This window comes from Bufo bufo, chromosome 9 (genome assembly GCF_905171765.1).
Source record: "Bufo bufo chromosome 9, aBufBuf1.1, whole genome shotgun sequence".
Lineage (NCBI taxonomy): Eukaryota > Metazoa > Chordata > Amphibia > Anura > Bufonidae > Bufo > Bufo bufo.
Window position 1 is genome coordinate 221,822,025 of NC_053397.1, and position 12,294 is coordinate 221,834,318.

Sequence of the window (12,294 nt, forward strand, 5' to 3'; positions counted from 1 at the left end):
TCCTGAGTTACATCCTGTATTATACTCCAGAGCTGCACTCACTATTCTGCTGGTGGAGTCACTGTGTACAGACATTACTTATCCTGTACTGATCCTGAGTTATGTCCTGTATTATACTCCAGAGCTGCACTCGCTCTTCTGCGTACACTGTGCAGTGCAGTCTCCAGTAAGCATTCTTATATCATGTATATATATATATACATATACAGTAACAGCCAATCCAGTGCAGTGACCTTCGGAGCAGCGCTCAGGCAGGCCATGGTTAGGTAAACAGGCTATAAACCTCTTACATTGTAATTCTATAGTTAATGAGTATAAAACACTAGATGACCTAAGGACAGGGGTGGGTCTTAACCCTTCAGTGACCAGGAGGCGAGCAGCCTTAGCCTATCTGGGTATCTGTGACCATAAAACACATCACGCTGTTGGAGCACTACTAGTTCCAGCATGCCATTTAGTTGCCGTATCATTGCCACCTGGGGGGTGCTGAGATTTGTAGTGCATCATCTTCCCAGAGGACCACTGCATGACTTCTCACAAGGAGACATGGGCCCTCCTGGAACACATAGTAACCTGCACTGGACTACAACCCCCAGCATAACCCGACCACACAGTGTCTTAGATTCAGACCCTGGCTCCGCCCTCCTGTGGGACTACAGAATCCAGCAATATGCCCTGACAAGGACCTACCGATGATGAACTACAAACCCCAGCTAGCCTTATCACCTTCAACAATCCTGGGGGTTATAGTTCCACTACTACACAAGGGAGAAAGCTGTGCACAGTTCTGGCAAGCAAGGTGTTAATGGCCGAGCCCGGTGACATGCCAGCAGCCGCTCCTCACAGGTTCCTACATGCATGGCATGGTGTGAATGAAGCCTGGTCCCTGCCCTCTACAGGTGAAGTTCCGTCACTTTGCAGGAGGAGCTTCAGACTTTCCAGCGAGCTGCAGGGTGAGGATCCCCCCAGTGGCCGCCAGGGGCGCCCTCCTCATTCTGCTGGCCAGGGGTTTCTTTCTGCTGGAAACAAATGTGCTCTTAATTATCATATGTATAAGTGAGTTTCAGGAAGGGGCCGAACAAGTCAAATCCCATCAGAGCCCGGAGCAGGCAGAGACTTTCAGGGGGCTGGAAAGAGAGAGAATAAAAGTGCAAGAAGACAGCAGAGCCTCAGACTGGCCGAGCCTTTGTGCTGGAGGTTTGGAGCAGTGTGCAGTGCATTCACCAGAGCCTTGGACTGTACCCCCCAGGACCCTCCATCCACTTTCCAAGAACTTCTGCTGACTTCTCCGCTCGTGCAGGCGCGGACCCTGAGCTGGAAGGACTTTGCTCCCGGGGATTTGTCAACACAGGATAAAGTCAGCGGCTCCCTGTGCTGTCAGTGAGAGGCAAGCTGGGCAGCCTGGACCTCAAGAGAATAGTCTCCAGTTGCTCCACCAGCATGCAGAACTACAAGTATGACAAGGCCATGGTACCAGAGAGCAGGAATGGGGGCAGCACCACTCTCAACAACAATAATGGCCCTGGCAACTGCAAGAAGATCCTCCTCATCTTCCTGGATGTATTCTGCCTCATAGTCGGTGAGTCCAGTCTTAGGTTTCCCTTTAAGCCCATGGCTCTGGGGGTCAAAGCTGCCGGGCTGTCACTAGGTGTGGAGCCCTGGGGCTTTCAAGGAGCCCATAGTGTTCACTTCTCTCAGGCACATACTCCTCTGACAGCATGATGGTCCCAGAATCCTATTATATTCTGTATTCATGAGTATTATTAGACTGTGCATTAGTTTATTTTTGCCTTTTATTACATTTTGCATTACATTGTGCTTGCATTGCATGACATTTTCACTATATTGGGCTTGCTTTGTGTTATATTTTGCATTGTTGTGACTGCCTTATATTTTACATTATATTATAATTGCATTGTATTACACTTTGCAGTACAGTGTGCTTGCATTGTATTACATTGTGCATTATATTGCGCCTGCATTGTATTATAGGTTGCATTATAGTATACTTGCATTCTATCACATTTTGCATTATATTGCGCCTGCATTGCATTATACGTTGCATTATCTTATACTTGCATTGTATTACATTGTGTATTCTATTGCGCCTGCATTATGTTCTACGTTCATTATTTTACATTTTGCATTATATTATCTTTTGCATTACATTATACTTCCCTCTTGCAGAACAGCCCTCCCTTTATGCCAGCCCCCAATGTTTAACTTCTTCACACACTATTTTCATTCCTCTTCATATTTTCAGGAAATATTTTTGTTAGGAAAAAGTGATGTGTAACATAGTATCCTGCAGACTTTCACTGACTTCATGTGCCTGGTGGATGTGTAGTGTAGAGTTTCACTTGTGGAGTAAATTGTCACTGGAAAAGGGAAAGTGTGTGATTATGAATATGTGGAAAGCACCCAGCAGATCCTGATCCACTGGTTCTATCCCTTGATAGGAAAGGTTGGAATTACAAACTGCACAGCAATGACAGATTAAATAAATGTGGATTTATGGGAGGGGGGGGGGGGGGGGGGGCGCACAGGCACCCTGCAGGCAAGTATAGAGCAGAACTACAACTCTCAGCATGTGATGATGAGGCTTTGCCCCACTGCTGTATATGGTACTCATTATGGTCACCCATCTGCTGGGTGTGTGTGTGTTTAGATTGTAGCTTTTGCTCTATAAACCGTATCAATGTGTGGTCCTGGAGAATGCAGCTTTAGTTCCTATAGGTTGTATATGGGAGAGTCCCTAGTGTAAAACATAAGGTCCCTGAGAGTAAGCAGCTGGTGCCTGTATGATAGGAGTAGCTGGCTGTGTTGTGACTTTGGGGTCTCTGGAGGAACAGCACCGTCTCAGTCTTATCAGATTTAAGAGAAATCCTTTCAATATCTTCAAAGACAATCCTTTCTGCTTTGGTCTGAATTCTCCACATTACATTCTGCAATCACCGATGTATGACTTCTCCTCCACTCAGCTGTGCAACACTTATGAAATGATTTTCCAAAACCGCAATTAGACGCCCCCCCCCCCCCTCCTCCCAGTGTACAATCTGAAGCTTACTGTGGGCTGAAACTTGATAACTTCTAGTAAGGAGAGGCGCCGTGTCCCCCCCCCCTACTGCAGCAGATACACCATCATTACATTCTCATTGCACTGGAGTCAACCATGGCCATATCCCGTCCCTTTAAGAACATCCTCAGTAGTGACAAATGTCCCATTGACCATAAGTGCAACCCTAGTGACTTGTTTCCAAAGGTCATGTCATGGACGCCCACATAGTGCAATACCTTGGCTCTGCGGCTAAGCTGCATGTCAACAATGTAGTTAGTAGCCGGTCAATGGTGGATATTTAAAGTTGACTTAAGGGGTGTCTAAAGCTGAGCCGAATCCATAAATCATTATATAATTGACATCTGGTTTGCATTGTATCCCATGTAACTGAGAATGGTTGGGGATTGGATAGCTTTAGGTCCTTTAAACATAGTACGTGTCCCCCTTGATATACAGCCTAGGTTGGCTTTGCTCCATCCAGTACAGTTGAGATCTCCTGGTGTAAGTTGTCTGAATGATTAAGGTGGTTTCTGTTACAACCATTAGTGCAAGAATTTAGCCTTCAAAGGAGCCCAGCTCGGAGACAGAGACTTTCTAAGTGTCTTCTCGCCATACTCATGGCTCTACCATTGGCTGCTGCATGAGTCTGCTGACAGTTAACAGCAGCAACAATGCATTGTCTGTCCACATTAAAGGCGCAGATCCCAGATAACAGTGCCATGAGAGGAGATAAGACTTGGAAGGTTAACTTGACGTTTGCACTGTAAACTTTCCAAATATAGGAGCTAAGCCGAAGCTGCCCCAGCTAATCTCCGACTGTAATCCTCCGATTATTGCCAGATCCTTTTTATTTTCTCCTTTGATTTAAGTTATTCAGCATTTTCTACGCTTGGTCTTTGATAAGCTTCTATGAGCATTGAGCCTCCTGGTATCCCTTGTAACATGTCCAGTTAAGTGTTGGTTACCATGCTCCTCTTCGGTGTCACCAGATTCTCCCTAGGTTCACTTAATGGCTGGCAGCTATGAAATAAGATGTCCTAATGCTTTCTGCAAGGAGCAGCTATCGTGTGACACTGTGCAGACATCTCCCAAACGAGGCTGCTCCCAAGGTTTACAGGTAATTGGCAACACAAAGATGTCAAAAAACTTGTATCTCATTGTATTTGCTGACTCATTTTGCAGACTGGTTCCGAAGTGAAGAACGGATATAATCTACCCAATTGTATGTTGGGTCTATCCGTTGTTTCATCAGTAGTCACACCTACAGATGAAACCTACAGCCTATCTCCTTGAACCTGGATCTTAAGAAGCTAATGCTCTGAAGTATGGGAAGAAACCCAATTAACCATGTGGACTGGAGAACATACAAACTCCACACAGAAGTTGACTCTGTTCAGATTAGAACCTTTAACCCTAATGATGTGAGGAACTTGCATCTCCTTCCATAGGGTCTTAGCTATCAAGGTACTTGGTTGATCAACTGAAGACTTGAGAGGTCTCCTGACTACAGGTTTCTGGGTCAGCTACTGTATCTTGAGTCAGATGTCTCAAGTCTACAGGGAGTGCAGAATTATTAGGCAAGTTTTATTTTTGAGGATTCATTTTATTATTGAACAACAACCATGTTCTCAATGAACCCAAAAAACTCATTAATAACAAAGCTGAATATTTTTGGAAGTAGTTTTTAGTTTGTTTTTAGTTTTAGCTATTTTAGGGGGATATCTGTGTGTGCAGGTGACTATTACTGTGCATAATTATTAGGCAACTTAACAAAAAACAAATATATACCCATTTCAATTATTTATTTTTACCAGTGAAACCAATATAACATCTCAACATTCACAAATATACATTTCTGACATGCAAAAACAAAACAAAAACAAATCAGTGACCAATATAGCCACCTTTCTTTGCAAGGACACTCAAAAGCCTGCCATCCATGGATTCTGTCAGTGTTTTGATCTGTTCACCATCAACATTGCGTGCAGCAGCAACCACAGCCTCCCAGACACTGTTCAGAAAGGTGTACTGTTTTCCCTCCTTGTAAATCTCACATTTGATGATGGACCACAGGTTCTCAATGGGGTTCAGATCAGGTGAACAAGGAGGCCATGTCATTAGATTTTCTTCTTTTATACCCTTTCTTGCCAGCCACGCTGTGGAGTACTTGGACGCGTGTGATGGAGCATTGTCCTGCATGAAAATCATGTTTTTCTTGAAGGATGCAGACTTCTTCCTGTACCACTGCTTGAAGAAGGTGTCTTCCAGAAACTGGCAGTAGGACTGGGAGTTGAGCTTGACTCCATCCTCAACCCGAAAAGGCCCCACAAGCTCATCTTTGATGATACCAGCCCAAACCAGTACTCCACCTCCACCTTGCTGGCGTCTGAGACGGACTGGAGCTCTCTGCCCTTTACCAATCCATCCACGGGCCCATCCATCTGGCCCATCAAGACTCACTCTCATTTCATCAGTCAATAAAACCTTAGAAAAATCAGTCTTGAGATATTTCTTGGCCCAGTCTTGACGTTTCAGCTTGTGTGTCTTGTTCAGTGGTGGTCGTCTTTCAGCCTTTCTTACCTTGGCCATGTCTCTGAGTATTGCACACCTTGTGCTTTTGGGCACTCCAGTGATGTTGCAGCTCTGAAATATGGCCAAACTGGTGGCAAGTGGCATCTTGGCAGCTGCACGCTTGACTTTTCTCAGTTCATGGGCAGTTATTTTGCGCCTTGGTTTTTCCACACGCTTCTTGCGACCCTGTTGACTATTTTGAATGAAACGCTTGATTGTTCGATGATCACGCTTCAGAAGCTTTGCAATTTTAAGAGTGCTGCATCCCTCTGCAAGATATCTCACTATTTTTGACTTTTCTGAGCCTGTCAAGTCCTTCTTTTGACCCATTTTGCCAAAGAAAAGGAAGTTGCCTAATAATTATGCACACCTGATATAGGGTGTTGATGTCATTAGACCACACCCCTTCTCATTACAGAGATGCACATCACCTAATATGCTTAATTGGTAGTAGGCTTTCGAGCCTATACAGCTTGGAGTAAGACAACATGCATAAAGAGGATGATGTGGTCAAAATACTCATTTGCCTAATAATTCTGTACAGGGTGTATAAATCAAAGAGCGGAGACATTGACTGTCAACTAGATGTTTTCTTTGTCAGGGGGAGGCAAACGTTTCATTAGTGACTTCTGTCCTCGTTATTGCAAAATTCCTCAGACTGACCCAGTGGGAGTCATCTATCTTGTCTGCTTTTCTGTTTTCTGCATTGCACCCCCTGATTCGCCCAGAAGACATCTCCAGAGGATGGTGCAGAGATATGGAATCAAAATGACCATTTACTGTATGTCAGTGTGTACAGTAAACCTAGAAAATAGTCATATTGTCCTTTCTAATTGCTGCTGCCCCTAATTATTGTCATTAGTCCGCTTCATGTGATGCCCTGTCACACTGGAGCATCTTGACAATAGTTTCTGTAACAACTCTTCTGCATCTTAAAGAACCTGCACAAAGCAAAACAGTTCCCTCATTTACATGACAAATTGCACAGGCGGTCTTCTGGTATCACCCATAATAGACAAGCATGGTGGAGTTTCATGATAAAGTTGTCACCTTGGAGACCCATGCTAAATCAACCTTTATAACAATCCCGTTGAACCCAGTGGTTGCCTTTGCTTGATGAGGTTGCTAGGACATGCTAGAAGGCATCTCAGATAAGAACCAGGACTTACACTTAACACCAACATTCCCTACAGACTGAAATGCATTACCTTCAGTTCAATCGACTGGAATCTGTGGGCAGAACCCACCATCTGGTCATTATAAGGAGAACTGGAGGCTGTGTAGACTAGTACGGCTGTGTACAATCAATGGAGATAAGTACCTTGGTCATCCAGCCCCTCCATGACTATCTATGATGTTCCCTTTGAGGATTACCACGTATCTGCAGAGTTTGTCTTCATAATGAGTGATTGACAAGAGCAAATACGTCTTGCCTTTTCTTAAAAATGTGCTAGGAGGGTTGACAAGAGATATTTGCCTTTCACTTGTTAGAAATGGTGGTCGCTAGGACTTGTTGGAAGACGTCTTAGATAAGAACCAGGGCTTGCACTCAATAGCACTTTTCCCTGATTCCCTGACAGATTGTAATGTATTATGGATGAAAATGACTACAAACTGAGAGCAGAACTCACCATCTGGTCATTGTGAGGTGAACTGGAGGTTATGTAGACTGGTACTGCTCGGCACAGTCAATGAAAACGGCACCTTGGCCTTCCTAGCTCTTCACATGTTCCATTTGAGGAGCACCACGTAGCTGGAGAGCCAAAGTTTTCTTAATGAATGATTGACAGGTGCAAACACTTCAGGGCTTTCCTTCAAAATGGTCTGGGAGGATTTAAAAGAGGACTTTCTTCATCCAACATTTTCCATGGTCTTAGATGGTATCATAAACTTGAAGGTGGTAGGAAAATCCCAAGTATTTCACCAATGCTGGACAACAGATTGGAGTAATTTAACCCACCCAGTTAATAATATTTACAGAAAAGTTTCTTATTCCTGACTTGCTACAGTGGAAGAGGCCTCAGGACCATCTGGAATAACTTTACAGATGCAGAGCTTGGAGGGAGGGTTAACCCTTCATGGTCTCACCAGCCATGCATCAGGGCCCCATCCACCTCACTGTGGCCTCAGTTGGGCCATCTGGGGACTCGGTTTGTCTGCAAATACAATAAACTTGAACATGTCTCTTTATGTGGGTACAGACCAAATGGGAAATGTAAACCTTCCAGGAAACTCCTAATGAAACAGCAGGTACCGTGCAGTTCTCCTTTTGTGGTTAGAATTTGCAGCAGAAATTTAGTTACTTTTTGACTTAGTTTTTCTTAATTAGTTTCTTTTTTCTTTTTTTTTCCTGGAAACTGGATCTCCCCGTTGGTCTTTTAAAAGGGGGAAGGAGAGGAGGGGGCTTCATGCTCCACCGACAGACCTGACAGGGTCTGGAAACTGGCAGTCCAGTGATATATATGTGTCTGTTCCCTTTTTTCTCCAGAATGTCTCTGCTGCTTAATTTTTTGGAAAAATCATATAATCTTAAAGCGCTGAGTCTGCAGTCTTTGATCTAAGCCTTGAAACATGAGATGCCCAAAATGGAATCTGATTTGTAGCTTTGGAGGTGACCTTGAGCTGGTCATATGATTCCTCATAGGGACAGGGCAGTTATGTAGCTTGATATGTAGCAGAGCTAGAAGGCACCGATTTCCATGCACCTGCTGGCCCCAATCTGCCATGGGCATCTTTACAGATTTTATTTCATTTATAGATAACGTATTTGCATAGGATTATGGCGTTTATTTTTATTTTTATTTTTGAAAAATCCATTTAATGGTAATGGTAGCTTCAGGCAGTATTTCTTCTCTCTTCTTCTTTAGGGTGAGATGTGAGTCTGGAGTGTGGGCGGCTGAAGCCCTGTAAATTCATACTCCTATAAATGCAGCTTTGAAAGGTTACTACATCTACATCCGAGCCATAGAGCATTCATTATCTAATTATAAAATCACTTCATGGCAATTGGTTTCATAAGTGGGAAGCCTGATGTAGAACATATAGATCGGCTGTCCTCCAGCTCTACCAGGTCCAGAGGACAAAAATAGGAAAGGACGATTCAAGGGCAATTATTTACTGGGGATTGTCAGATTTTAAGTAGAAAAACTAAAGCTTCTGTTACCACTAGTTTCTGGGCTTCGAGGTCAGTTACAGATTAACTTAGATATCGCCTGAGAATAGAAACTGGAGGATTGAGAAGCTCGGCAGGAGTGGACCAGGGTCAAAGTCTTGTCAAGGCTTGTAACCAGGAGGGTCTCTGAGCAGGATTCCCTCCACCTCAGCTAACGTCTTCTTGCACCATGGTGATAAGGCACTTGGGGGCATCTGGACATGTGACCAGGATTTGATGCTTCAGATTTCACCTTTTTTCTAGACCTTTTTGGGTTCAATTTGTGAAGTTTTCAGGGAGAGATGTATTTTCTTGTTCGATAAAGCTGACTACGAGAATCCAGGTGCATTTAGGATTTTGTAACATCTGGAGGATATGTGGGGACAGCTGACCGGAAATCACTGGATGCTCACTGCAGATCATCTTCCACTTCCCATTCAAGCACTGACTAATTACAGTTTTCGTGGGAAGGGGAGTTGGGAGAAAACAATTATTACCCATAGCTTGTATTTTTCGTACTGGGCTTTGGTGAATTATTGATCATGTGGTCATCCTGGCTGACCATGCTTTAGCCTGATTGGGTCAATGATGGTGCCATGCATGGTTAGCTCTTTAGAAGATTCCCATTTTTCACATGTTGGATTTCAACTTGCTAAATACTTCCATTCTCAGGGAGAAAAGCTGTCCACTAGAGATGTCTGGAAGCAGCTTACCCTTCTGCGCCTATTGAGAACACATGCATGCTTAGCCCAACCCAGAGTGCATTTGTATGGGGGCACAAGATAGATTGTAGTCAGCTCATTTGGACTGTAACTATCTAATGTGTTTGGCCGGCTCTAGGTTGGTGGTTGGACTTTCCAATGACTAAAGGCCTTGGGCTATGCTAGTAGTGGGGCGTACACTTAGAGAGACAAGGGCCAACCAGTATAAAGTCTTCAGTGGACTGCTGATTGCCCCAAGATAACTTTCCAGGGTCATCTTTTAGACATCCACCTATAAACAAAAGAAAGTCCTCCTGTTCCTCAGAGGTGGGCCACGTTGGGCTGTAGTAGCATTGGGGCCATGCTTCCTTGACATCCTCCAGCAGTTACCTAGGTTTAGGCATCTTTTAGCCAATCCTTGAATGAAAGCAAAAGTTCCCACCTGTGCACCCACCTAGTGGACAACCAGATGTCTCCACACCCAACAGTTATTCCCACCAACCCTCTTATCTATTGGATTTACCACCCGGTTGACAAAATGGCCAAAGCTAGTGTCTCAACAAGGAAAGTCTGAATACTGAAGTTATTATCTGGAACAGGCCAGGTATCAGAGACAACTGTAAACCTCTTCACTAGGCTCCATCTTTGTATCACCTTGGGTAACAACGTCTCAGAAATCTCCTCTGTCTCCTGTGTCTTAAGCCTGTGTTCATCCACCGTGTCTTCACTGTCTTGTGTCGCCATCTACCTTTTCGAGCCTTCCCTCTCATCAACCATTTGATTAGGAAATCAAGAAGAGCGGAGAGGGGGTCCGGGAACAATGCCCCTTTCAACTGCCTGATCTAATTTAGTATCTTTGAAAAGTGAATACAGCCTTGTGCTCGGCGCTTTCACTGGCCATAGAAATGTCACTGTGAATGGCAATTCATGCCGTACATAACTCGGAGAGAGCCAAATGGCCGTTATGTTTTTCCCACCAATTCTATTGAAAAGTTTGCACAATGGACATTGTTTCATGGCTGTCTCCTTGGCAACAGCCATTGATGCCCAATTTACATCTCAGTCTGGATAATCTGCCCCTGTCTGTTCTACTGCCTCCATAAATAACCCCCAATTGTTGCGAAAATAAAGTAAATAGTAGTCAACAAACTTTAGTGACGTTTCAAAAAGTAACAACTTGTCAAATTCGTCAGCCCTGCCCCTGACACATTCCTTGGTTCAGCATGAATATTGACACGGTGTAACCAGTTTCTTCGTGTGTTGTGTTCAGACTTGCATGAAGTCTCTTGCAGAAAGTGAGGACCGCCGCGTCCTTAAATTACACAGCGTCGTTTATGAGCTCTTGCTAATAAGAGCGTGAAAACTATTTTCCCGGAGTGAAAGGACTGAGCTTTGTGGAGCAGGTTCAATATGCCCTTGGCCCATTGTCAAAGCCCTATTCAGACGGAGGCTTTAGATGAATGGAGCAGTGATTAACATGGGAGACAGCAGCGCTGGGGTATACAGGGTATACAGCGCCTCGGATAGGGCGAGGCTGAGGGGACGAACAGAGGACATGTTGACAAGTGCACAATGTGGAAGATCTGAGCAGAACTCCTGGAGGAACCGTAATAATAATCCCTGGAGTGTAATATGGTCATATCCAGTGGTCAGATGATGTTGGGGATTGTAGTGCTCTATGTATAGATTATAATAGGAATGTATGATGGTCATATCCAGTGGTCAGATGGTGTTGGGGATTGTAGTGCTGTATGTAGAGAGTATAATAGGATTGTTTTATGGTCATCTCCGATGGTTAGGGCTAAAACGATTACTTGATAGAATCGAGTAATTCGACACATAAAAATCATCGATGCAAATGTTTTGCATCGAGGATTCGTTTGTGTCATGTGACCATGGAGCGGGAGTGAAGAGCTTGCTATTACTTACCGCTCCGTGGTCACCCGCCTGCTCGTACTGCGCCGCACAGAGAAGAAGAGGAAGGAGCTGTGGAGCGGCGCCCCTACAGGAAAGGTAAGTATTTTATTTCACTGGTGCTGGGGACATGGCACTGAAGGGGGACAGCCGGCAATGGATGGCATGGAGGGGCTGACTGATGGAACTGGGGGACATGGAGGGGCTGACTGATGGCACTGGGGGACATGGAGGGGCTGACTGATGGCACTGGGGGAGTGGGGACATGGAGGGGCTGACTGATGGCACTGGGGGACATGGAGGGGCTGACTGATGGCACTGGGGGACATGGAGGGGCTGACTGATGGCACTAGGGGACATGGAGGGGCTGACTGATGGCACTGGGGGAGTAGGGGACATGGAGGGGCTGACTGATGGCACTGGGGGAGTAGGGGACATGGAGGGGCTGATTTGATGGCACTGGGGGAGTAGGGGACATGGAGGGGCTGATCTGATGGCACTGGGGGAGTGGGGACATGGAGGGGCTGATCTGATGGCACTGGGGGAGTGGGGACATGGAGGGGCTGATCTGATGGCACTGGGGGAGTGGGGACATGGAGGGGCTGATCTGATGGCACTGGGGGAGTGGGGACATGGAGGGGCTGATCTGATGGCACTGGGGGAGTAGGAGACATGGAGGGGCTGATCTGATGGCACTGGGGGAGTGGGGACATGGAGGGGCTGACCCGATGGCACTGGGGGAGTGGGGACATGGAGGGGCTGATCTGATGGCACTGGGGGAGTGGGGACATGGAGGGGCTGATCTGATGGCACTGGGGGAGTGGGGACATGGAGGGGCTGATCTGATGGCACTGGGGGAGTAGGGGACATGGAGGGGCTGATCTGATGGCACTGGGGGA

At 45.5% G+C, this 12,294-nt stretch overlaps 1 protein-coding gene across 2 annotated transcripts in view; it reads left to right on the forward strand.

The window, feature by feature from the left end:
- Positions 1-1,053: 1,053 nt before the first annotated feature.
- The window catches only part of PLPP3 (phospholipid phosphatase 3), a 53,845-nt gene continuing 42,604 nt past the window's right edge, over positions 1,054-12,294 (forward strand). The window contains exon 1 of one of the 2 annotated variants that reach the window (XM_040408262.1): positions 1,054-1,579. In XM_040408262.1, the coding sequence (XP_040264196.1) occupies positions 1,441-1,579 (139 nt within the window). In that variant the 5' untranslated portion in view covers positions 1,054-1,440. The remainder of the gene's footprint in view (positions 1,580-12,294) is intronic. The other variant, XM_040408261.1, reaches the window with a different exon arrangement.